This window comes from Panicum hallii, chromosome 9 (genome assembly GCF_002211085.1).
Source record: "Panicum hallii strain FIL2 chromosome 9, PHallii_v3.1, whole genome shotgun sequence".
Classification (NCBI taxonomy): domain Eukaryota; kingdom Viridiplantae; phylum Streptophyta; class Magnoliopsida; order Poales; family Poaceae; genus Panicum; species Panicum hallii.
Genome location: NC_038050.1, coordinates 50,253,353 through 50,280,673, shown reverse-complemented (window position 1 = coordinate 50,280,673; position 27,321 = coordinate 50,253,353). Strand labels below are relative to the sequence as shown.

General features: G+C 45.7%; 1 protein-coding gene across 8 annotated transcripts; it reads right to left on the bottom strand.

The window, feature by feature from the left end:
* Positions 1 to 96: 96 nt before the first annotated feature.
* Positions 97 to 11,088, bottom strand: LOC112875689 (probable helicase DDB_G0274399). 8 transcript variants are annotated; one of them, XR_003225205.1, is made up of 10 exons: positions 7,134 to 8,565; positions 6,448 to 6,636; positions 6,265 to 6,360; positions 6,003 to 6,171; positions 4,411 to 4,534; positions 2,550 to 4,325; positions 1,567 to 2,437; positions 842 to 1,001; positions 609 to 680; positions 97 to 495 (listed from the first exon to the last, which is right to left on the bottom strand). XR_003225205.1 is itself a non-coding variant. In XM_025939627.1 (9 exons), the coding sequence occupies exons 3-9, from the start codon at positions 8,563 to 8,565 to the stop codon at positions 2,042 to 2,044; spliced, it is 4,182 nt and encodes a 1,393-aa protein (XP_025795412.1). In that variant the 5' UTR covers positions 8,566 to 8,621; positions 8,810 to 8,939; positions 10,755 to 11,088; the 3' UTR covers positions 1,181 to 2,041. The 8 variants fall into 8 exon arrangements, 2 of the variants coding, with proteins under 2 accessions (XP_025795412.1, XP_025795410.1); XR_003225206.1 differs by having other exon boundaries at positions 888 to 1,001; XR_003225207.1 differs by having other exon boundaries at positions 920 to 1,001.
* Between the last annotated feature and the right edge of the window lie 16,233 nt (positions 11,089 to 27,321).

Here is a 27,321-nt window from a genome sequence, read left to right as displayed (position 1 = left end):
TGCCTCCAGTACAAAGAGCTGATTGGTTGGGCTCCAAAATTCAAATATGGGCATGCCAACTTTATTTGCCAAAACGCAAGCAAGAACAGCAATTGGTTGAGTACCAAAATGTGACAGTCAAAATTTTAACCATCTATTAGTTTGATGCCAAAATACAAATACCATAAGAGGGGGTGTGGCACAAACAGCCAAAATATGGACTAGTTAAACATTGCCAATTTGTCTCCACATTTTGGCATGGCACTTTTGGAAGCGAACCAATCAGGCCTGAAATTCACAACTTGCCTGTTCTAACAAATCAGATAGGCAGTCGGAACTGGTAACCAGCCGTAACCCACATCATGTTCGATTTCAAATCTCCAAAAGAATTCGTATATCCACAGAAGTGCTCCGTCAATAAATAACTTGGCCATACCATCTATCATGCGGGCACTCAGGTGTCACACTAGAGGTCACAACTCATAAGAGCTGGCAAAACTCCACCCATCACGAGCCCTGCGCATACAGATCAAGCACAGCACAAGATGACAAGAACCAATCAAAAATTAGCCCAGGACAAAATACCAAAGGGGGAAAATCAAACAAAAGAAGCAAGCAAATGCTACTACCTGGGATACCAGCATACAAGCAAACGATGAAGAGCACCCTTCAAATTTCAGGACTTCAACAGACCTGTAAGCCTGAAAAAACCATCGCCGCATTAAATTTTACTGACAAAAGATATCCCAAAAATACTATTGAAAATAACAACTCTAACAGCCAATACTGCTGTCAGCATCAACATGATACTTATCACAGCAAGTACACACGAGCAAATTCAAAACCAAGTCTGTCAACTCACAAAAACATCCAGAAACCACTAGATAAATCAGATACAGTATGTGCACCATCTGGTGGAGCGAGATATCCAGAAAATCACCAGCATCATACATCCAGAAAATCACCAGCATCAATGTAGAGATGATCAAAGCAACACTTCAGATTTCAAGGTGCATGTAAGCCTGAAACACCAACACCTCCGTTAATTATATGCATCCCATTCCCAGAAATATGTGGAACTAGAATAACTAGGTCACTAATTTCCAATATTTCTGTCAACTCCGAATATCACAAAAAGTACACCAGTAGGAAGCATACAACTTGCAGAAACATTGATTGCTCAACTATAATACATGACTGGCATAAACATCAGCAGGGCAGTATCATATTCATATCACTGCAAATGGCATAAACTAAACCACAGATCAACATATAAGCACAAGAAACATGACATTGACAATGAAAAATCTGGTAAATCACTACTGCAAACATGAAACATGGGAACATTTTTCGACAATATGCACAGAACTTTAAACCAACCATATTTGGAACAAGGAACTACAGGTGACTACATGAGCTGAATCAAATAATGAACTTTTTTTTTTCTCTAGATCCCGACCCTGTATACAGAAAGAGCTTATGTCATATGGTACAGAAGCCCTGCCTATGTTAGCATACTGATCCTACCAGACATATCAAGCATGCAACGATCGCAGAAGCAATCAGGCAACAATGCTTGAAACCTACCCTGCTCTAGAGCCAGTGAGCTTTCTCCTGGCATTTTTCAAAATGGACAATGCCCATGCATGTATATATCTACGGAAAGAAGATGGACCCGGCTAAAGCAAGGATTGCAATGTCAAGACATAATCACTCCAGCTGACAGCCTAGTTCTAAGAAAGAAGTTCCTGCATAGCTCCAGAACACTGAGGGCTACAGCAGCCATTCTTTATCACAACCTGACATCATGAGCCTTCAACCATCCAGCATGACAGCATCTTGACCCATTGACTGGAAGCCACATTTCATGGTGGATCCGCTTGTCATCTGCTGATAGCAATGCTTGCTTGCGATAACCCCACCATAGGGTGCAAGGAATCTAATGCACAAGCAAGAGATCTCCTGAACAGGCATCGGCATCTTGCTGCATCAGGACTTTGTCCCGGAGCTGTTCATCATTGTTCCATGTTGTTCCAAAGCCATAGATAGTAATGCATTCTCCTTACACTTCTCTCCTACCATTAGATGAATTTGGTCTCCTGGGAACTCCAAACTGCATATTATCCCTGGGGCGGTCACCAGGTCGCCCAAAATCATCCAAATTCCTGTAACTGCCATTTCTTGGAACAGAATTGGGACGCTCATCTTCATCAGGCCTGTTGTTCATGCCAGCCCTGGGTTCTGGAAACATGTCCAAATGTCTTGGTCTTGGACCACCAGTCCTCATGTTACGTATGTTGTTGGAAGAATTCCTGCCTGGGGTGTTAGAAGGAGCCTTCATGGGTAGGAAGTCCTTTGGAATGCTATCCAGGTCCATGAAACATTTCCTGTCCTTCGCATCCGCTATCAGAGCCGCCCAGTCCTCAGACTGCATGAGAGCATTGGCATTACCAACAACCTGGAAGGCAACAAAGACTATTAGTAACATGGTATGCATTAAAAAGAATTATTGTACAACAACAGTAGAACATTCTCTTGATGCATATTAAAGCGGAAAGGCGGAGACGTACCCACAGAGCTCTCCTAGCTCGCGTTAGAGCTACATTCATACGGCGTATATCAGCAACAAAACCCACACCATGGTTTGAAGCACGGACACATGACATAATAATGACATCACGCTCCTGGCCTTGAAAAGCATCGACTGTATTTATGTAGATATCCTTCCCTTCCTCGGTATTCATAACCTCCCTGAATTCCCGCTGAAGGCATTTCAACTGCAACTTATATGGTGTGATTATACCAACAGATACTTTCTTGCCACCATTTGCTTTCAGGAACTTCTGAAGATGCTCATATAAACGCAATGCAAATTGTGCTTCATGGATATTCTGGTACGAAGATGACCCACCCCTATGAGACTCGCGGCCATGTGACATGTCGTAAAAGATATAAGGTGCCATAAGTGCATCTCTGTAATAGGCTTCATCAGGTAATTTGACAACACTCTCACTATCTGTAAGGCGACCTTGATAAAAGTATCTTGATGGAAATTCACGGATCTGGGGATGCATCCTGTATTGCACTGACAGCAAAATGGTAGGACAACCAGCCTGCTGAAACCTCTCGAAAAGACTCCTACTGTAAAGCAACGTTCCAGCTGCTTTGCTAATAACAGTAGCAGGAAGTTGCTGTGGGTCACCAACCAGGACACATCTAGCTGCACCAAGTGCCAATGGAGGAAGGACTCCTACTTCACTAGCCTGAGCAGCCTCATCAATAACAACCATATCAAAGCCATGAGTTAGGCGAGAAAATAACTTACGCCCACTGCTTGATACTGTTGTAAAAACAATCTCAGCTTCATTGGCAAAACTGGCTTCCAGACTAGCCCTAGCATCTTCCATATTGAAGTTGCTTCCAACACGGAACCTGCTTTCTAATATCAGCAGCCTTGACATCTCCACCAGTACTTTATCCCTACTTTCAACTGACGCAGCAAGTTTCTGAAGTAGAATATCACGGTTGCGGTCCCTTTGAGCAAGAACATCAGGATCTACCCCTACTGAACCCTGGGACCTACCAGCTGCTGCAACCATATTGAGTTCCCTTTGAAGATAAGCAATCTCTTGTGACAGCTGCTGCTCACGGCCTTTTAGCTGATGTAGCCACCCAATTACTTCATCACGGCCCTTCATTAAAAGCTGATCCGTCCTCCTTTCAACTGAAACAGCTTGGGCAGCACGAGACTGTGAATCAACTCCAACACGAGCAACATCAGGGCGGTAGACCTTCATCTCACCATCTATAAAACCGCGGTCAAGAACACGAGAAAGCAGCTCATCTGTAGCAGCATTTGATGGGGCACAAACAAGCATCCGAGGCTTAGGGCAAAGCTTGGGAAGAGTGCGAAATAGGTTCTGATCCATGCTCTGCAAAAGTTCATCAATTGACCCTGCAGCAACAGCCTCCGAGCTGGTACTAGTACTACCACTAACTTGTTTGTAACTTTCAGGAGCAAGTTTCTTCAGCAAAGCAGCGTAGTAATGTTGATACTGAACAAGATGGATAACATTTAGCATCCCCCACACAGTATGAGTTTTCCCTGTCCCAGGAGGACCTTGTACCAATGTGAAAGGCCAGGGTTCTTGTTTCTTCACGACACCATTGCTTGTGCCTGCAGCTGTATGCGTTGCAGCCCAGTGAATCGCCGACAGTTGAGGCCCATTGAAACTACGGTGGAGGTGATCAGCAAAATTTGGAGTGAAGCAGTCTGGCATGGCAGGTGGCTGCTCTTCATACTTCGGGAAATGCTCTGGACTCGGTTGAAGTATTGCATTTTGCATCTGATGGAAAATATTTTGTCAAAATCGATGGATTTACTTAGTCAGCATGAAAGCAAGATAAGGATTACATGTAATATTGCATCACCTGCACGTTCAGACGGCGGAACGCATGCAAAGCAACATATTCCCTTTGTGTTGTTGCAAGAGAACCTAGTCCAGTTAGATACCAAGTACTCCGAGGTTGGAGTTTTCTCAGGACATTAGACTCACTGCAATGGATACGACACAAAAGAACAAGACCAGTCAACAAATATGCAAGTGATGGAGAACAAGTTATCAATATTGCTCCTATATGAAAGTACTGCTCCTAAATGAAACTACAATAGCAAAACAATCTGAAGTTGCAGTCTCACAGTTAACAATCAAGCGGGTGCAAGATAAGGGGGTTATGTTAGCTCAATTTATCCAACAGGCTGCTAGAATTAATTGCAGCGGCACTACCCACACGGCGATACCGAACTTATTGGTTCATAATCGTTTAACTTGAGTCATCCAATAGGCTTCTAGGGTTAAGTGAGGCCATGTAGTATCCTATTTGCAGTTAACAATGGATTGTCAGTTAAAAAAGAAGAAATTTGAACTTTCATACAGTACAAGCATTTCACATCTACTGCAGATCACCATTTAAATCACAAATTATACTCCTATTCTAGTTGTCCTTGCCCTATTAAAAGTGTCTTATGAAACTTCGTTATCCTGGACACAAGTTGACAATTGAGACTAGAATATTAAGTATATCATGTCCTTTCTCTTTTTTTCTGACTAATGCTTGGCTCTGTCTTCAATGCTTGCATCTAGGGAATCAGTAAGCACAGAAGCAAAACATATGTCATGACATTCAGTACAAGTGTTCTAACTCTATACATGACTAGCATTACTTGTGTGGCAAAGAGAACATGATGAGAGAAAGCCCCGAAAGTCATCAAGGGCAGCAGCAATCTAGAAATGTTGAAGAGCTTGCTTATTATCATTTCAACCATCTTTTAATAAAACTAAATAAACAAGAAAATGTGGATGGCCTGTGCAGGGGCCCACTTCACACCTGCTGCTGTATGGCCCTGACCGCCCGTATATAAATATGATGTGCACTTCTTGTTCTCAAATAAACTAGAATGGAGAAGTGCAGCAAAATGCAGACTAGAGGGTTCTGTGTTAGGCAACAATTTTACTGCAATTTTGAGTGCCAAGAACATGAAAATACACAGGACAAACCTTTTAAACAGGAGAGATCGTTATACTTTGTATCACCGACATGAAACTACAGTTTCTAAGAAGTAAACATACACGTCTTCTAGTGTGTTCTATAGATAGGTCTAAACATGCATATCTTATGACAGTTAACCAAAAATAAGTTTAGCACAAAACTCCAATCATAACCCGAGCTACAGTGAAATCAATCTTACAGACTATGCCTTATGGTCGATTCAATGTATAAGCACCCAAAACACTTTAAGTGGATTTAGAAATATAGCTCACAAAACAACCTCAGCGACACAAACATGAGAAATAACAGAAAACCAAACCAGCTGTGAGGTCCTTCCGAAGAGAAACAAAATTAAAACAAATGCAGGTTTAGATGCTTTAGGAATGTAGAGGACATAATAAATGTGGTTGTGAAAATGCAACTTGAACAGTATGACAGAAACAAGAGCAATCACATTCCAAAAAAAGTGGTACCTGTTAGAATCAAATGAATCTCCAACATAAAAATGGATAATAGCTCCAATTGGATCACGTGTATCAATAGGCATATGGCGCCTAACAGTACCAACAAGTCGTCCACATTCTGATTCAGCATCTTCATTTGAACCAACAGCCCTCCTACTAGACCGACCTGATTGAGCAGCTAGAAATAACAAAGGAATAGGTAAATACACATAGTATTCTGGAGATTTTCTGAGAAAAAAAGATGCGTAAAGGAAGAATTCAGTGGATCTACCTGAACCAGGCCGCGGGAATGACAGAATAGCGACATCACCCTCTTTGAAATTCCATTTATATTCATGCATCGGTAGAACAATGACATCATACCATCCTGGATGCACCAACCAAAGAACAATCGGGTGATTGCACCAATTGGAGATTTAAATATGTTCTATAAAAGTTCAGAAAAAACACATACCTCTTTCACGTCTATCCACGATTTTCACTCGTACTGCTACATGTGCATCCCTTCCCACAGCTTCAAGACTCTCCTCATACGAACTATAAAGCTGAGCTCTGCATTCCTCAAAAAGCAAAGGCTCAAAAACTCTAATGTACTCCTCAGCAGATTCAAAGCTTCCAGGAACACACTCAAGTTCTGCCTCCTCTGTTCAGATAAGAGATTCAAGTTAAATGCCAAATTAAGGCAACACAGGTACACAGAAGCAAAACACACACAATAGTGATTCTGGAACTTCTAGAATTGAGAACAATAGAACAGAACATTTGCAATCTAGTGAGGAATTCATGGACCAAGATACCATTGGATATCCCAATAGCCACATCAGAACATGAAGATAAAACATGTGAGACTCTACTTCGACCAAATTTGAACTATTTATTGAGTACATAGAGCTACCACATTTTTATATTCTAAAACACATGAACAAGGGTATAATCTCCATGCGTCAAGTCACTTTCCTACTTGTGTTAATTGGAGACACTAAAACAGAGGGGCAGTATTTGTAAGGCAGGACCTAAATAAATTCCCCCAAATCATGCAAGGACGTAATAAAATGTAACCAAAAGCATAGCTCTAGATTTTCCATGTAAGGCAACAAAAATCATATACAACTAAAAGAAACATGATAATAAAGAAGCAACCTGGATTGTGCCAGAACTTGTCGCTCGTCACCTCCCTTATTAATCGCTCAACAGATGAGTCCTGATATTGCATATTGTTTGCAAAAGTTTGCTTTTTGGAAATAATAGACCTTTTGCTGGCTGGCTTCTGATCAGCAGTATTTTGTCCTGTTGCAGCAGTCCGTTGAGACGAGAATGGTCGGCCCTTTGGTTGCTTCAAGTCCATGGATTGCTTCAATGAAGCTTGTCTTTGGACAGGCTGTTGATATCCATCTGAGGAAGGTTCTTCTGCATTCATTTTCTTTGACCGGCCCTGAGGATCCATCTCAGCATCACCATTAGATTCAGCATGTTGGTCACTAGGATCTGCAGAATTGCTTCGTTCTGAACCCATCATTTCAGATTGCCTCTCCCTGATTGCTTGCTGATTTTGCTTTTCTGCGGCTTTTTCACCAGCAGCACGAGAAGCTTCCTTCACAGTACGTGTGACAATTGGTGCTGGAAAGGATGACTGCCTCCTTGGTGTCGAGGTCTTCATTGTACCGGCTTGTTTCGCATCTTCTACATTGATGAAGACAGTTTGCCTGGCTCGTTTTTTACCTAGCATTGCCTCCTTGTGTTCATTTAACTTGGGTCTCTTTGCAGGGTTGCTCGCAAACTTCAATGCATAATTGGCTTCCACTCCTTTAACATCCTTTGACCTGTTGCAAGCATCTAAATCATCTCCAGGTTGATTTCCTTTACATTCCAAATTTTGCGTGCTCTCTGATCCTGTGGTACCACGAAGAACGTGATCTTTAGACGCATCAGCCATTTCAGCATCACTACACTCAGCAGCAGTATCATCTTTAGTCACATCACCAGATTTAATGAGATGGGGCTCACTGTCTTGGGATTCTTTCTTCATATGAGTACTTGCAGTTCCAACCGACTCATCTTTGTTGCTAACATTACTCCCTGCATTTTCAGAAATAACATCTGCATCAGACCATTCTCCTTCTTCTCTTTCAACTACTTGTGACACCTGATTGCGAGGCTCCGTCTTTGGAGCAGTATTATCAGTGATGTGATTAGCTACCATGGACGAACATGCTATACTGGAATTCATATTATCTTCCTCCTTCCTCGACTCCTTTGTGTTATTTGAATCTCTGTTCCTCACAAAAGGTTGAAAACCGGAACCAATGGATGCGTGCTTAAAGGCATTATTATTCAGTATCCCCTGTGACTGTGATCCTTCCCCTGGCTGAAACAGAGTTGGGGCATGCATTGTCGGAACAGGAAGGGATTTCTGAGGTTGTGACACGACAATAGCAGCTTCTTGTGACACGGAAACAGCAGCTTCTTGTGGTATGACAGCAGCAGGTTCTTGTGGCACGACACCAGCAGCTTCTTCATCAGCGTCTGCTGGGAGTTCGTTAAGGTCAAATAACATCCTTCCACGAGAACCCATGTCATGTGTAAATGCATATAGCTTGAACCTTTCAGCTAGCTGAACCAGTAAAATATCTGCAACACAAACAAGCACAATATATCAGTAATACAAAAAGAATAGGATTTTCAAAGGTTGCTTGGATGCTTCAATCCGCTAATGAGGTGGCCAGCCAACAAGAGATGAACTAGGAAGTGAACAGATACGGCAGAGTCATCATTGCTTGATACTGCAGGGAAGAACAATTTCAATCAGGTGGTGCAACCTGAATATCATTCTCCGCTGGATTCTTTTCATGTTCTGAACCAGAGCGTTTCCTTCTCTTGTTGTCCACTTCCTACCCATCTCAAGAATTTGGATTCTAGTGACACAGGATCTCAGCATCCAGGCAGACCCTTTTACAGATAAAGTAAATAAGTATATAGACATGCCAGGCATAAAAAGAGATTGTGCATATTGCATATATGTAAATGTTAACATGGCTATGCAAAAGCGTAAACTAGTCTAGACACTGTGTCACTTCTTTAAAGGAAAACCACAAAGCCACACTATAGAAATTACAAATGTGAGAAGCACACATGTTATGTTTTAGGAAAGGAGCACACTTTTCATATAAAAAAGAGATGCCAGATGAGCTTTAACCTATAACTATTGTGCAGTTAATAAGTTATCCAATATTAACAGCACACAAATAGATTACAGGTTGAGCTGGTTTTTAAGTTCATCTAAAAAAAATCCAAACAAACAGAAGCCATGGGAGAATTACAAAAAGAATGGAAAACAACCCCTAGTCCTACAGTATTAACACAAGAGCAAAAACATCAACTCTTTGCTTAGATCCACAACTGATGTGTACGGTCCAAATGATACTGCATTACATGTGACCAAAATCTATGCTAACAATAAATGATGACATCTCTTAAACTTGACTAAACACACACATAGCTACAAATTAAAAGCTAACCAACTGAACTCCAGCATCTGGAATGACAATCAATCCCTTTATGTAAAACTTGACCAAATAAACAACCATTCAAAGCTAGAGCATATTGAAAGCTAGCTAAATAGTGTTCTCTGTACACCTCTATCTAAAAATAACAGATAATACTCTTCTGCTGACTCAATTGGAATGTGTTGATAACTCGGTGCCACTCAGACTTAATCAGAACTAAATCAGAACATGTAGCACCTCGCATATATAAACAAAAATAATGACTGAAGCTAAAACACAGGATGTCTACTATACACATTCAACAAATGCACCCAGAATCAGTCCAATTCCTGCACAATTTCAGCTATGTCGCGATTGGGAAGGTAACTAACAAAAACAGGACACCCAAGGAGAAGAGCATCAATGGACCATTGGACTTCCTACTTGTCATATGACACAACCTGTTCACAAAATAGCATATGACAACTAGCATAATTGCTGGAGCATTTCAAAAGAGAGATTCAAATCCAAAGGACAACCGCTGTTCACAAACTCAAAACAAATTAGTCAATGATCCAGAGCTACTCAAACTTGGAATCTAATTAAGACAGAACACAATGTGTCCCTGCATGTAGAAATGACAAGATGACTCAAGCTACGACAATCCGCACGCACTCTGAATTAATTGAAAGGTAATGGAAATAGAAACAACGTTGAGCTGGTAACACTATGTTAAGCATTAGAAGAACCTAGCAACAAATTAATCACAGCAGTAAAGTTAATTGAACAGCAGAGCATCAGCACATGGACCATCTCAACAGCACATTTCACTCCAGAAAGGGGGCCTTACTTCTACTCCCTGCTACATAACACTACGGTCCACTAACACTATGGTTCCTCGATCTACCAGGACGCCGTATTTATAGACCCGCCTTAAATCAATAAATCTCGCCCAAATTCTCCCCATAAATCAGGTCTCGCCCGAACAGTTGATAGATTCGACAGCCCGGCCTGAGCCCTGATCCCCATTCCGCTTCCAGATTCGGCACAATCGCCCCGAGGGGGAAAAAAGTTTCCTCCTTCCATTAAAGCGCGAATTCCGCATCCCCACCGGTTCCGTTCCAGAGAAATGAAATTGGAAATCAGTCCCGTGCTCTAACAAACCGACACCGTGCCACCCACCCCCCGCTGCTAGGGTTCCGTTCCGTTCCAATCCGCCCGTTCCGTGACACGGCAGTCCTAGGGTATGGTCCCGATGGGAGGAGTAGGATCTCCGTACCAGGCGATCGTCGGGCGTCAGCTGCGGCGGCGGCCAGATCCAGCCGGGCGAGGGCGGCGGCGGCGGCGGCTGTTGACTAGGGTTGGTTCCCCCGTTTGCCCTCCCCTGCCTGCTTCGTTGCCTCCCCCCTGTGATGCGCCGCTGGGCCTGCTTGTGTTGGGTTCCTTTTTTTTCTTTCCTCTTCCAATATTTTTTTTTTTGCCCTTTTCGGTTTGGTTTTGGAAGAGGGGTGTGGCTTCCTTCCGGCTTTCGATTGCTCGCCTCGCCTCTCGCGAGCGGCCGGGTCCTCTGCGTGACGAACGACTTGGTGAGAGAGAGGGGGGGGGGACGAGGAGGAGGGGTGGGTGTGAGGGGAGGAGGCCAGGGGTGGGGGTTCTATTTATAGCGCTCCAGGCCGCGGCTCCAGTCCCCGCGCTACGCGCCCCAGGCGAATTCCACCCACGACGGGCCGTCCATATGGCGCATGGGCCCAGGCGCCGGTGGGAGCCAGTTGTCTGTCACGCACGGCGGGAGGCTGGGGCGAGGCGCCCGTGCGCGGCGTGGGCGACTGGGTGTCCGCATCTCGGTGCGGTCGCACCAGGTTGGAATTCATTTCCAGTTTGTTTTGTTTCTTCCCCCGCTCTCCTTTTTTTCTCTCGTTTCACATTGACACGTCGACAGTTCTCCAAATAAAAAATTGGTTTCTCATAAAATATAATTTCTAGTTTTTAAAAGGGAAATGGAGAAAGATAATGAAGTGCAGTAGAGGAAAGGGCTGAAGGTGTGACAGATTAGGGCTCCGCTTGGGCTCCTTGGCTGTACGTGGTCATTTTTCCTGGTACTGTTATAATTATTATCATCTCTCCTTGAGAAAAATTAATTAATTATTGGACTATTATTGATTATAATTAATTAAAAATAGTTTTTGGATGGCGTCGGCTGCTAATAGGATGAGAGAAAAGGGGATTGGGTGGTGTGACGTGGGGTGCTGTCAGTTCAGAGCGGCGGGTTAATTGGACGGAAGAGATGGAAATTAGAATGGAATGGAAGAATCTGCTGGGCCCTGCTTTTCTCTCTCTGTTTCTTGCTTGCTTGCAGGTCGGTCGTCGTATGAGGTATCTCCAATCAATGGATGAGGATGTATCCGCGTCCGGGTTCTAGTGCCACGGCTATTTAAGGTACACTATTCAATTCCGCGGCCTGATTATTGGTGGAGTGCTACGGCATCGCTTACTTCTCGCAAACGTAACTTGGAACCATTAATTCTATATATATCGGGGGATATATATTTGTATGATATTGTAGTGATAACAACTTTCCAAAGAATGATGGTTTTCTCTAGCACCCGGCATTATTTCGTGGATCATCGAGAATTTGATTACTCACGGGGAGCTTTTTATTTTAGTTCTTTAATTAAGGACCAGTTTGTTCAAGTTCTTTATTGAAGGACAGGTTTGGTTATCCAGATAACCAAATGTAACTTGGAATCTTTTTTTAATCATGCTGCGATATATACTCGTACAGCATTGTAATAATTATTACTTTTCCAACAAACAATGGTGGTTTTTTTTCTCTCATGCCCAAACCAAAATGCCGAAGGAAACACTAGCTGTCAATTTCCTAAAATCTGATTGCACGTGTTAGAAAAGGTGTGGTATTTTTTGGGTATTTAGTTTGCTAAAGGATGTTTTAGTTCATTAATTAGGGACCGGTTCGGTTACAAAATAACCAAATATAACTTTGAACCCTTTTAATTCTATCGCTAATATTGCAGTTACAAAAACTTTCCAAATAATAATGATGTTTTCTGTGATTCCAAAATTTAAAATATTAGAAGAAGGCACTAGTAGCTGATTGCACAAAATTTGATAGCATGTGTTAGCAATGTACATAATTAGATGGTGGATGAACATCAATACCAACTATGCAAGAATGATAGATTTCAAATAGTGTTGAAGGTTACATGAAAAAGAAATACCACCAATAAGAGAGCATTGTAGAAGGATTGATTTTAAGCACTAAATCTCGCTAAACCTTGGCTCAAATGCATCATAGGACTAATGAAAAATAGTCCCCCCATAGTATTGAGAAGTTAAAAGACATGATAAAAGATGGCCAACCAAAACCTTGTAACAACATGGCAAAAGAGTTGGAGAAATCTTAAATCTACATCATCTCTCACACCTCCTATTTTATTTCTGATCTATGGGGAGACTAATGTGACACCTAGGTAATTAGTATTGTCACACCCTCAATTTTAGTATGATGTCGTGTGCAAAAAGTGGTGAAAGTATATTTAAAAATTTAAATGCTAAGAAAAAGGGATGATTTTATATAATTATAAGTTAATAAAGGTCCTTTAGTGTGAAATAGATGAGAAAGAGAAGTGGAATTCAAATACATAAAGGTTGTTTTGGCAAAAGTCAAAAACTTGTGTTTAAATCGCAAATATAGGTGAAACTACACATATGATGTATTTGTAGTGTAGTTTTTAAATAGGATTTGTATAAAGTTTAGAAACTTTGCTAAGTTTTATATTAACTCTAAATTCTTAGCTCTTCTGTGGATGAACCTTAAAACAAAGTTGTACATTTTGAAAAACCATACACTTTTGCTTTTGGGTCCATCTTCATTTGAGCTCTGGTTTGAAAGTTACTTGAGCATTACAGTAGAGTCCCTGTATTTTCTGCAAATTGCATTTGGGTCCTCCTTCGTCTACCTCTCTCCCCCTCTCCTCTGTTTTCTCTGCCGCGCGCCGCCGCCGCTGTCCCGGCCATGTGCGCCGCCCCTGCCGTCCGTGCGCTGCTCTAGGCCAAGCCACGTGCCACCCCAGCCCAACGCCACCGCCCCCCCGAGCCGCGCTGTCTTCTCCCCGCCGTGCCACGCCGCCCGGCTATCCGCCGATTCGCCTCTCGCCGCTGCTCGCCGTCGCAGCAACTCAGCACCAGCTCTTGCTTCCCGGCGACTCCACGCGTCACTCCATGGCTGACCGCCGCTTTACTCCTCCCCGTTACCCTCTTCCACGCACAACACGCTGTCCCTGCCGCCATCCGAGCTTCGCCGTGCCACCACGCGCGCCGCCGGAGAGCCAGCTCCTGCTTCTGCATGATTCTATCTTCTCCTGGATCCCGAGCACCCCCTAAAGCTCCTAGCACACTTGCTCTCGCATTTGCACACGCACAATTCACTTGATATCTCCTGCTCCGATCACCCCCTTCACCCGACCCCCGCCGCCGTCCCTGGTCATCGTCGACGGCCACCACCATCAGCCCTAAACCCCAATCCAGTACACCAACAGCACTGCTGTGACCCACCGCAGCTCACCGAGCGAACCAATTCCAAATTCCTCCACCAGAACTGCCGGACCACAGCGCCGACGAGCCCCTTTCCTCCGCCACCACTCGGCTTCCCATCGACCCGCCGGTACAGGACCCCTCCACCCCGACCAAAGGCATCATCAGCACCACATCATCCCCCTAAAGCGATCCCACCCCTCCTACACCGCCCTCCGTCGCCCCAGCCTGCAGAACGCCGGCCGCCATCGCCACCGGTAAGAGCCCGAGGTCCACCCCGCCGTCGATCACCACTCTCTGATCCGTTTTCGACCAAATTAAGCATGGGAATAGCATCCCCACCTTCTCCCGGTGCTCATGCGTGCCTTGTCCCTCCATGTTCGCCGGTCCCTCGCCGGGAACGATGACTCGCCGCCACGGCCGCCGCCATCTCTCATCGCCGGCCGTGCTCCGCAACTGCTCCTCGAGCACATCACCCCCCATCGTGTTTAGTAGCTCCTGTAGGTCGTGTGGCACCTATCCCTCCCCACCCAGGACCTCGCCGCCGGCGAGAACAAGTCGGACCGACGTACCGGCCGCTGTCGTGGGCTGTCAAGGACCTATTTGTGATTTCTCTTTCGGTTCTGAGGGCTTAGGTGCAGGAACCCGAGGGCCTCACTGTGAACTCTTTTGTTATTTCATGTGTACAAAACAGCTAGCTTGTAAAATTCATAGGAATGTGTAGAAGATTCCAAAAATTACCAAACTAGTTTTGTTGGAAACTAGAATTCAAACTCTACAACTTTTATTAATGAGGTTTGGTTTGAAACTAAATACTTTAGAATCTATTTTAAACTTAAGATAAAAGGGTATATTATGCATAACTTCTGCATACTAGCTTATTTTCTTGTGATTCTTAGCATGTAGCATCTTTAGGTTATGTGTGAGCTTGTGTAAAAGTTTCAAACTTAGTACTGTTTTGTAGTTTAAGTTCTTCTAAACTTAGGCAATTCAAATTTGAAATGGTTTGAATTTAATTAGGCATGTTCCTAAAACTTTTATGGTTAGATCTTTTTATCATAACCTAAATTGCTGATAATTAGCTCATAATTAAATTTTCCAGGAATTTATAGTTTTATTTACTCAGAATTTGAATTTAAACTTGAAGTTTGAGTTTAAATTCAAATGTTTTAGTTTCTGTTTCCAGGAAATCATGAGAAATTCACCATAAACTTATTTATTAAAAAATAAACTTATCCACAAAAATTCAAAATCAGAAACCTTATGATTTTCCAAAATAAAAAATCAAACTAGTTAAATTACTTCAAAGTAATTCCATTAGAATGACATAATCTAAGTATAAATGATGATTTGGAACCCCACCCCCTTGTCACAAGAGTTTATGTCATTAATTTATTGGTGTAGAATCGACGATGCTCGACGACGGAGACTACGAACTAGTCCTGGAACAAGACTAAGGGTTTTCTGAAGACCCGACAAACGTCACCGAGAATCTAATTGAAGCTCCGAACCAAAGTTCGGAAGTCTTTGACACTCCTGCCCCCAACCCCACTCAAGAAGGCAAGCCCCGGTGCATAACCCAATATTTCAATTTACTACAATTTTATACTTATATATTCTATCTTGCATTAAGTCTAGGAGTTGAAATGGAACTCTAGATGCATGAATCCTAAGAACCTATGTATTGTGCCCGAGTCCTTATCGAATAGATGCTCTACTAATAGGACCGGTAGAAGTCGGGTGATTTTCTGTCACTCGGGCGATATAGGAGTTGAATGTTTACCATTCTGCAGTCACTATAAGGATCATGGACGGGGTCATGTGCAATATCATGACTCGGAAAGATTACCCCATCTGTGTTGATAAAAGTTGATAAGGTCGCAGTGTGTGGTAGTGGTGGCTAAGCGTTTGAAAGTACTAGTCACATGCCGCGAAATATGGTAAAGCGGTAAGCCTAGTACCTGAATGGCCCGGCAAATGGACATGTCTCCACCACTTGATTATTTTAATTTCTGTTGTACACACGCACCGACGTGTGGGAGTGCGTTCTGCATAGCAGACAGGAGTACGATCATGTAGTCGCGCTACAGACGTATGTCTTGCACAATTGGTGTGCGTACGGTTCTGCAATCGCTTGTTGTGGCCCTGATCCATAACCTGGAATATGAGGGAAACGGTTGCTTCGGAACGATCTTTGGATGTTCCAAGCGTGTGAGTTAGGTTTACCTTGCAAGGTTTGGAAATTCGATTCAGAATCGTCCGTTTCTCGCGGAGATTGAGATTGCTTATTTCTTCTGCCACGTAGAGTAAGAAGTGTAACTATTGATGGAATAATCTTGATGAATGATAATCTCTACCTTGCTTGCCTAGTGTAGGTGTTTACCTAGATTGGCCAATCAAGTAGAATTTGAAAGCTAAAATTTGAAAGTAGATCATACTCTTTGTTGCTTTTCAGCTAAAATTAAACCCAGAACCTTTTCAATGCCTTCATGAGTCTAATTACGGGCTAAGTATATCTAATTCCGGGTAAGCCTTGCTGAGTATTAGTATACTTAGTCTTACTAGTGAATCTTTCAGGTATGACCTTCGAGAACCCCACGGATAACCTTGCATGGCCAACTTCTGTTCCTTTTGGCTGGTCCGTGGAGTGGGATCCGTCCCCGGCTGGCAGTGACCCTCCTGAGTGACACCAAGCTTTGGGCTGAGTACGGTGTCAACCTTCGCGACGTGCGTAGTCGCGTGTTTATTTTCCTTCCGCTGTGAACTTGGACAAGCTGTGTAGCTTGTCGTGTTAAACACTGCTTGTATAAGTTTACATTAAATTTGAACAGGGTTTGTAATAATATTTACGTTTCTGTAAATTAAAAGTTGATGAGCTGTACTGTGATTGTAAACTCGCCTTCGTGCGAGGTAAACCTACTTCGATACTGTTGAACCGTGGTTGTATCAGGCGGAGACCCGACAGACCAATGGGTTGTTCCGTTTGAAGTGCGTTAAGTTAGTATCGGCTGAGTAGCGATGACTAGCGCACTTGAGCCGGAATAATTCAGGTGGTTCTGTGAAGCGTCCCCCACCAGGTAAGACTAAAAAGTGTTGCTTTATCAGTCCCAGGAGGCTGATAACACTTTCATTACATCAGATGGTACATCACCGTACAGCTCTACGCGGTAATGGGCAGTGAAGCGCCACTATCGCGAGGATTACAACTAAAATCCACACTACTACACTGGCTACGAAAAGAGGATCATCAGAGTCTTGCGCCATGCGGAACTCCAACGGTGGCCTTAACCACAGGCAAGGCTGGGTGCAGGACGAAACCCTACTCGATGTCTTCGGGGGCGTAGTCTGGGTCTTCCACTGTAAAAGTAGAATGGGGTGAGTACAAACGTACTCAGCAAGTCCAATTACACCCACGGAGGGGGTATAATAGAAATTAGTGCACAGGACAACGGGTTCGAGCTTCCTCTGAATCACTCGCAACCAGTCGTCAGCATCCAACGGGTTGCAGGATCCGGCAAAGGTGGGTGGCTTGGTCCTTTGAAAGGCCGTCAGCTTGTCATTCATATTCTGTCCCCGTGGCTGCCGATTAATGAGGGCATTGGCCAGTGTCTCCAGTATGAGGGTCTGGTTGTGGATTATCTGAGCCAAGTCTCTGAGGGGTGGGGGTGGTGGTAGTTGCTCTTCTTCTTGACTTCCTCCTCGGTTTTGGCTGACTTCCTGTTCTTCTTGCTCAACAGGCTGTGCTCCGGCACCAGCGGTTGCGGGGTTCCGGCTACGGGAGGCCCTCGCGACGTTCCGGGGAGTCACCTGTTGATTGGGTAGATTGGGGTTACAATTATGTGATGTTTAAGTTGTTTAATTCGTATATATAAGGCAGAATCTACCTTCTGCCGGTACCCATATAGACAAGCAGCACACATCAACCAGCACACAATCATCACAAATAATAAGCACAAACCCTTTTATTACTGCAAGGGAATACAACTTGGGGGTACGACTAGGTCTCGTGCTACTCGGCCAAGGTCTTGTCTTAAGGGCAAGGGTATCACTGGGACGGTGTCGGTCACTCTACTTGCGCGGTGTGCCTTCTCCCGGGGCGGGAAGGGTGAGAGGTCCTCGCTCGCCGTCCTCAGGGTTCCCATCGGTCAGGGGTTGCGTTGCAGCATCCCCTTCGTCGGCGGCAGCAGAGCTTTCAGGGTTCTCGGATGGGGCCTGTGTGCTCCCAAAGAGTGATCCCCACCCTATGACGGGTGTCCCGAGTAAAACATGGTCTTCCCCAATTGCCGGGACTGGTGTCCCACTTTGGGTCCAATCTTGCATACGCCGGTCTCGGGCCTGCCTGAGGCTCTCTTGGGCGACTGCTTCGCTACTGACCGCGGCTGCGGCTCTCGCTTCGGCGTGGGCGGCTCGGATCTGCTGTAACCTCACTGCGAGCTCCGCTTGCTCGGCTCGATGGGTCTGCTCCCTTAGAAGGTTGGCTTGCTCATCAAAGAGTTGGTCCAGGGCGGCTAGGTAAGTAGCCACTCGGTACAGGGGGCCTTCTTCGTGGCGACGTCGTTCCAGGTTTCTCATGCGCGCTTCCCAGACTGGGGTTCTGATGGCCGGCGGGAAGAACTTCGCTGGCGTGGGGGCGAGGTGTTTTTCAAAAATTCGGCACAAATAACGGAGTGCTTTTCTGATGGCCAAGTGGTAGGTGTCTTGATGTCTAAACCCTGTGGCGGTCGCTCGCCACGGCTGGATGTCGGGGTAGCGGTTGCTCCTGGCGATGACCAGGATCACCCTGCAGTGGAGGGTACCATGGTGCTCGTACTCTCGGCTGTAGTACCTTGGGCGTTCTGTAACGCCAAGGTCTTCCAGGGTGTTGATTAAGAGGCCAGGAAAACCAGGTGCTTCTTGGCAATCGCCCTGGGTCCATCCTTCCTCAGCCATCTGAAACATGAACAGGGTAAACAGTCTAGCACAGATACAAAAGGGAGTGGATAACATTTATTAATACGGGGATACAATTTTCATGGGCACGGGGTTATTAGGGTCGGGTTCTAGCTTGGAGTGCTAATCCTATCACGGGGATTCTTCCTCGGTCCTGATAGGGCGCTTCTTTATTGGAAGGAACCGATCCATCTCATTTTCGGTCTGAGTGCCCTTATCCCAATGGGTTTCCATGGGTTCTTCTTCTTCTTCTTCCTCTATCCATCCACCTATCCCGTTGCGGTTCTCGTATTCTTGCATCTGGGCTTGGAGGGCGGCTAAGGAATACTCGGCGCTTGCGGCTCTTGTCCGTTGTTCCTCCAGCTCCTGGGTTATCTTTTCAATCCCATGGATTAGCTGCTTCAGTTGTGCCGCCTGTTCGCAGTAGAGTGCATCCAATCCAGTAAGGTAGATGGATAGGTGGGAAACCGTGTCTTCCAGGTCTTCTTCTTCTCGTCCGAGCCCCCTCATTCGGGCAATCCAAGTGCGTCCTCTTCCCTCAGCGGGTGGGAAAAATCCCATAGGAGTCCGCTGAAGGTGGTGCCTGTAGAGCACACGCAGCCGTCGCAGGGCTTTACGGGCGGCCTTTCGGTAGGTGTCGGGGAAGCGGAAGCTAGAGGTGGAGATGAACCAAGGGTCCACATCAAGGTAGCGGGTGCTCCTCTCCACAAAGACCATCGTATCGCACCGAAGGGTGCCTCCGGAGATGTATTCTCGGTAGGCATACTCTGGTGGTTCCATAACCCCAACGCGTTCCAGGCTGAGCAATAGTAACTTAGGGAGGCCGGGCTCTGCGTGGCAGATTCCGCTAACCCATCCATTATCAGCCATCTGGAATAGGGCAAAGACCAACGGTGAGTGTTTGTGCAGAAAAATATCTAAGTCAGAACAAATCCTAGGGTCTGGAACAGGGTCTCGCTTCTAGGGTTACGTCCTACGGCCAGCCTACGGCTCTGATACCACCTAAAGCATCCCCCACCAGGGAAGACTAAAAAGTGTTGCTTTATCAGTCCCAGGAGGCTGATAACACTTTCATTACATCAGATGGTACATCACCGTACAGCTCTACGCGGTAATGGGCAGTGACGCGCCACTATCGCGAGGATTACAACTAAAATCCACACTACTACACTGGCTACGAAAAGAGGATCATCAGAGTCTTGCGCCATGCGGAACTCCAACGGTGGCCTTAACCACAGGCAAGGCTGGGTGCAGGACGAAACCCTACTCGATGTCTTCGGGGGCGTAGTCTGGGTCTTCCACTGTAAAAGTAGAATGGGGTGAGTACAAACGTACTCAGCAAGTCCAATCACACCCACGGAGGGGGTATAACAGAAATTAATGCACAGGACAATCCAAGGATAAGGTTATGGTTCATTTGCGGAAACTCGGTTGTATGCAAAGGTTTGTTTTAAAACATTTTCAAAACAAGTTTTCTAGTACCACGGGGCACACGATGTCGATCCACACAGGATCCCAGTTTTAAATTGCTACCGGACTCCCCGTCCGCCGTAGCACACGGCACTACTGCCGGACACTTTCCAAACAACTCACACCAATCCAACCATTCCCAGAGAGAAACACTAGTTATGTGACCACACCATAACTTGCCCAATACCGTGGGCACGGCTATTCGAATAGATTTTAACTCTGCAGAGGTGTGCAACTTTACCCACAGGTGGGGTACCACAGCACGAACACCTTAGTGCCGGTGCAGATCCCATCAAAGCCCTTACCCATCTTAGCTAGACCTGACTAGCCACCACGGGATCTATCAAGGGGTCATTCGACCTATCACCGAGGTTTAACCGGGGCATAAGACACACAGAGCTTATCCCGTCTCCTTGATCACCCGTCGCTCCCAGCTCTCCTGATGGCTATCAAACTAACTAGTGGGGTTAGGCTAAGCCGTTGCCCATACAACGGTCAAGTGGTTTGCACGACAGGAAGCTAGGTGAGACGACACATCCACTCGGTCCTTAGGGGTGACAAGATGGATATCTCCCTTCTTCGCTCAACCACACAGGTACGAGCACACCAACGGCAAATCACACAGAATTGCCATCCATCCCGTCTAACTCGTCTTTCAAAACACATTTTATCCCTTCCCACACACACACACACTTTCTTCACAACACCAGGTGGTCAAGGTATGGGTATCACAAACAAGGGTGGCTACTCTACCATGTTTTTAGTAAGCAAGTCCATGCAATTTTATAAAGCAGGCCACTGGGTTGTGTTTATAAAACTAGGACAGAAACATGCATCAAAGGGTGGAGTTGAACTTGCCATCGTCAAGTCCTTGCGGGAGGTCCTGATCGAAGCACTGTCCCTCGGGTTCGGGGTCGCAGAACTGGTCCTCGGTTGCTTGGTCACAGTCGGGACCTTCCCCGTTCACTCCGTGTCCTACGTCGCAAACAAACAGACACACAATCAAGCACAAGAACTAAAAGCTTTTATCGTTGAGCTTGAATCGGAAATAATTTAGTTACGGAGGTAGGGGTAATATTTTCGGGTGGTTTCTTAATGGCGCGGTTAGAACTATACTAGAAAGGGCGTGGTAAAGTTTCGGGTCGATCGGAGATCGTTTCGCACATAAAATGACGAGGCGAAGGGGTTTCAGGGGCTAAACAATGGTCTGGGGGCTTATTCGTGATTATCCTAAAAGGGTAGGGACCTATTTGTGAATCTTTAGAAATATTCAGGGCATGCTAAAGGGTGTCGGGTGTATCTAGGTTTACGTGACGAAGGGTTCGGTTTGAAATAATAAAAAGAGCGAGGCTTCTTTTGTAAAAAGGAGTGAATAGGGGTGTTTACGAAAATTAGAGAGAGAGAGAGGGGGGGTCCCTTGGGAAATACAGGAAAAAGGAGGGGGCCTCGGGCAAAATTTGCCCTTCTCCCTCCTTTTCCCCCGTGCAGAACAGAGGAGGGGGGGAAAGCGCCGGCGGCGGCCAAATCCGGCCGGCCGGGACCCGGGGCGGCTCGGGGTTGAGGGGAAGAGGGAGAGGGGAGGGAGGGGATCCCATCCCCGTCCCCACCTTGGGCCGGGGCGGAGCGAGGAGACGTGCCCACGGGAGCAAGCGGGCGGCGGCGGTGCCACGGGCGGCGGCGGCGCTGTGGGCTAGGAGAGAGGGCAGGGGCGGCGGTGGGAGCTGCGGGGGAGGTGGCGGCCGCACGTGGGCCTATTTATAGGCAGCCGAGCGGGCGGGCGGATGGTGGCCGGCGGAGCGGCTCCGGGCGGCGCGGCGCGGGCGGCGAGGCCGGGGCGGCAGTGGCGGGCGGCGCGGCGGCCGTGCGGTTGCGGGCGCGCGTGCGCGCGCGCGTGGATCGCGTGCGTGCACGGTCCGGCGGTGCGCGCGCGTACGGCGGCGTGCGCGCGAGGGCGAGGACGCGCGTGGCGTGAGCAGCGTTAGCGGCGGGTGTCACGGCGGCTCGGGGCGTGGCACGCACGGCCGGCCGGCGTGCGCGGCGAGCGACGGACGTCACGGCGGGCGGCGCGGCACGTGGTGCACGCGCGGGCGTGCGCGTGGGCACAGGCGGCCGGGCACAGGGGCGTGTGCGCGCGCGAGGGGAGGAGGGGGGCCGTGGCTCGGGGAGCCAGGGGCCGGGCGGCGTTCGGGAGCAGGGGAGAGGAGAAGGGAGGAGAAGGAAGGAGGGAAAAGAAGAAAGGAAGGAAGAAAAGAAAGAGAGGGAAAAAGGGAAAAAGAAAAGAAATAGGAGGGAGAGAGAAAAGGAGAAAAGAGAAAGGGGAGAGAGGGAAAGGGAGGGGCGCGTCGGCGCCGATCGCGGCGGCAACCGCGGTCGGTCGGCCACGCGCGTGCGTCGTCCGCGCGTTGCGCGAGAAGAACAGCATCGCGCCGGCGCTGATCGCGGAAAGTGGTCGCGCGTAAGCGGTGCGGGATGAGACGGCGGTCAAGTCCGCTGTCGGACAGGAAGGGTTAGGGTTAGGGTTTTGACGACTAATGACTTTTAAATGAAGCACTCTAGCGCGTGATTTAGCTTGGTGAATTTTCAGGGCGTCACATTCTGCCACAACTAATTCCATGCTTTGTTCTAAGAAAGTGTCGTGCTTTGAACCCGGAACAAGAAGTTATGGAGTTCAAGGACAATGTTACCCATTTAGTCAAGAAGCATACTTTTATTTGGCACATAATCCACAATAGGTGTGTGCGCGCGCGCGCACGCTTCCATGGCAATGTGGTCATCCTTTCTATTTGCTCAGAAGTCCAGTCTTTTCATATATATGCATGTTTGATTACTAAAAGTTCATGCTAGTTGTGATTTGAACAATGTCACCTTAGCTCCATCAATTATTGCATACTTGAGTTTCTAGCTGTTGGGAGATCAACAATAAGTCTTATATCATACATTTCATCTTAATTTTTTAAATGGAGTGTAGCATTTTTGTATTACACATCCCTCAAATTGATTTGCATGCCTATAAAATTATTTTGCAGCTGTATGGATTTCCAAAAAGTCACCCTACATTTGAAAGAATGAAATGAGTGTCATTTTACCACAATAAAATGCCACATCAGGATTTAACTAGATTTTTCTTTTAGAACAAAGGGTCTCAGGACCATGAAGGCAGCAAATCCTAAGCGGCACCGTTTCATGGCGCTACTCAATTTGTCATAATAAGCAAAACAAAAATGCCAACATAGTAACCTCGCTTACCAATGCAACTATTGCATTATCATCTTCATATTGTTGTACTTCACCCATCAGTTTCATCCCCGTCATTGATTATGACTCCTTTCTGTGCCATGCCTATTTTTTTCTTCTCTTGCATTGTTTAATAAGTACCTAGGTTAATTATGATGTCAAAGGTTGTCCCATGCTTTTCTCCCAGTATTTTGCTCATTCTTTCTTTTTTTTCACCACAAAATTTATGCACCTAACTTGTAGAAAGGTTTGGCATGTTTAGACGTATCAAGATTTATTGCATAAAAATATACTATTACATTTTTCTTTTAGAAATTATATCATACCAGTGCAAATCTATACCTAAGTACTATATTACTATAAAACTATCAAAATATATTAATGAACGGAAAAGTAAACAACCACCATAGTGAGAATGGAGGTAGCAAAAAGTTTGACAGTACGACTAACGTAATAGTTCTTTTATCCTAAGTCAATCTTTTATAACTTTGACTAAGTTTATTAGAAAAATGCACCAACATGTATAACATAAAACTAGTTTAATTAAACCCCCCATGAAATATGGTTTGATAGTACATCTATTTGATACTATAGATGTTAGTAAATATTGCATGGTCTTGATTAAAGATATAAAAGTTTGAGTTAGGGAAAAATAAAATGTCTTATACTTTAAAAGGGCGAGAGAATTTTAGCCGACAAAAGAAATGAGGAAAGTTATGTGCATTGGATGCGCTCGCCATTGTGAAAACATGCATATCAAGTTACAACTAGCTAGCAGCAGATATGGGTGGTAAAGAGCCTAAAGTTTTTAAGGATTGAGCTAAAAAAATAAGGGATAATATTTTATATATTTTTAAACTAAAAATAATTAAAGACTAATTTAAATTGTGAAGGATATATTAGGATTATGATTTATTACCATATCTAATTGTAGACTACTCCCTCTGTCCTAAAATAAGTGTTTGTTTAGCATCTAAATTTTATCCCACAAAGAGTGTTATTTTAGCGTGCAATGAGATCCATTTAGTTAAAGTAATACCAAATATCAAGAAAAAGTTGTACTGAGAAGCGTATGAAATCAATCAAATGTTTAGTAGATGTTATTTTCTAGTTCCAGTTTCAATGTACATGCATTTATTACGGATCTAGAGAATCAAATAAATAATGCAATTTTAATTATATTGTTATAATTAATTAGAGGCAATAAAGTTATTTCTTAGGATGAGTAATGTGTCTGAAATTTTTTAAAAGAATAATTTTTGGAAGATTATAGGAGTCCGCTCAAGACATGCAGAAATGTTACGAGAGATCCGAATAATCGACGTAGGAAATGCGTTTGTGTCCATCTTCCGCGGTTCCGCTCATCCCCCAACAGGACGCGGGCGCGCAAGTACGAAGTGGACGCAGACAAGAAACAGGGACGGACGCCTCACGCGCCCCCGCGGCGAGTTTGCACCCGTCGCCGACACGCAGGGCCGGAATCAACAGTATTCTTGTGGGCCCACGACGTCAGTGGGATGCTGACGCCGGCCCGAGTGCGGGGGCCCCTTTCCAGCTCTCGTAAAAAAATCGACGCGAAGCGAACGACGGGCTCGCGCACCCCGCCGCGGCTGACACGGTTCCACCGACAAGTGGGCCATCTGTGAAGCTCTTCTTTAGCGGTAGTTTCGACCTGCTAGTACTAGTTATACCTTGTTCTATAATCACACCAAATGCCACACCGATGTCCCCTTGCATTGTTTAAGCGCCAAATCAAATTACTATAGTGTCAAAATGTAGCGATATGCTTCATCTTCTTTCCGTCTTCTCTGCTTCGTTTGTTATTTTTTATTTTTGCAGTACAAAATCTATGTTGTCAAACTTTATAGAGTGTACCCATCGATATGTTTAAATCTCCTGAACCTCACTACATTAAACCTGCACTAATTGAGCTGTTTTTCTAAATTCTTTAGTACTATACATACTCTTACCAGAGTAGTAAACATGAATAAACATATCAGAGCTGAGCCAGCGGATGGAGTCACCGATGTCACCTCCATTGAAGACCGATGTCAGCTCAGTTAATGAACAGGACGTAACAGTAATTTGTCACTAATTTTGAAAAAAATCATAGGTGCCAGCTAACACGGATAAACAAGCTTGCCTCCGCTCCTGGAACATAGTAAAAAGACGAACCTTGAGACCCTAAAAAAAGAAATATAAAGAACAACGGCAAAAAATAACAAAAAGAAAAATGGAAAACGAGATACGACCATCCGAAGCTCTCATGTTCCATATGGCTAGATCATGCTTGGGGGTTCAGCTACCGCAAAAAAATTAAGAGCACGTGAACATGACCATGGGCCCATGTCTGTGTGGAACGAGAGTGCAAAAAAAAAAACATACTAGCAACAAACGCAGGAGCTGCTCTGGCAATTGGCTGTTTCAACAATCGCATACAAGTTGTTGATGGTCCAATATTCATGTTCCAAGAAAAAAGAGTATGATCAGAGGGGACTTGAAGTGAATTTGCAAGATGAGCGAGGTCCATTGTAGTACAAAATCTCCAGGGTTGCAGCTTGATCTGGTTTCCCTCCCGCTTTCCCCACCGGACGCAGGCAGTCAGGCATGAACTTGTGGGAGAGAAAAAAAACAATGAGAGCATGAGCGGCGGCGTGAGGGCACGGGCATTTCCATTCCTCACAGCCACGCGGGCCCGCATGGAACAATCTTAGTGGGGCCAAGATGTCCGTGTAGCTGACACGGGCGCGTAGGTCCCTCGTCCCTAGCCAACAAGGCCCACATCTACGTGCGTGCATCCCCGTTCCTCGGCCCACGCAACTCCATCGACAAGCGGGCCCCGCCTGCCGGCGCCTTGACTATCACCGGATTGACTGACTGATGGACGCCCAACCTGTGACGCCCACGTGTGGGCCCCGCGTGTCCCGCGTGTCAGTGACGGCACAGCAGCATTGCGAGCCACTGCGATGGAGATAGATCCAGCTACCACCCGCCAAGTGGATCCGATTCTTCAGCAACGACTCCGCACGAAATGATCTGGCGTACAGACACTCGGCTGGACGGCGAGTATGGTCCCTCGGGATCAGGATCTGGGCCGACTCGGATAGGTGTGATATCATGTATCTTAATCGATCTGTTTCCTTATAAATAAATAATCCGAATAGATTTTGACCTAACTTGTAACCTACGGCTACTCGGCTATATAAGGGAGCTATGGGGTACCCATCAGAAATGACGCAACTAGCCTACTCATTCCACAAACCTTAAACCAGTCAATACAATCTAGAATACAAGAGTGTTACGCTCTTGGCGGCCCGAACCTATCTAAAACCCTCATATCTTTGTCTTACCCTCAAGTTCTTGGCTCCGTTATCTCCCTTACCTACAAATCTACTGCTTGGGCATACCCCGGATGGATTTGCCGAAGTACAAATCCGACAATTGGCGCGCCAGGTAGACGGATTTTCAGATTTCTCTTGGTGAACTTGATGGCTAGCAACTCCAGCGTCTTCTTCTCCGCGCAAGTGGCGCTGCAGATCCAGGCCGCCGCCGGCCACTCCATCATCTTCGGCGACTTCCCCAAAATGATAACTCCCAGGAGTCCACTCACCTTCGCCTCGTCATCCGAGGCAGAAAGCTCTCAGAGTTTCAGATCCGATCCG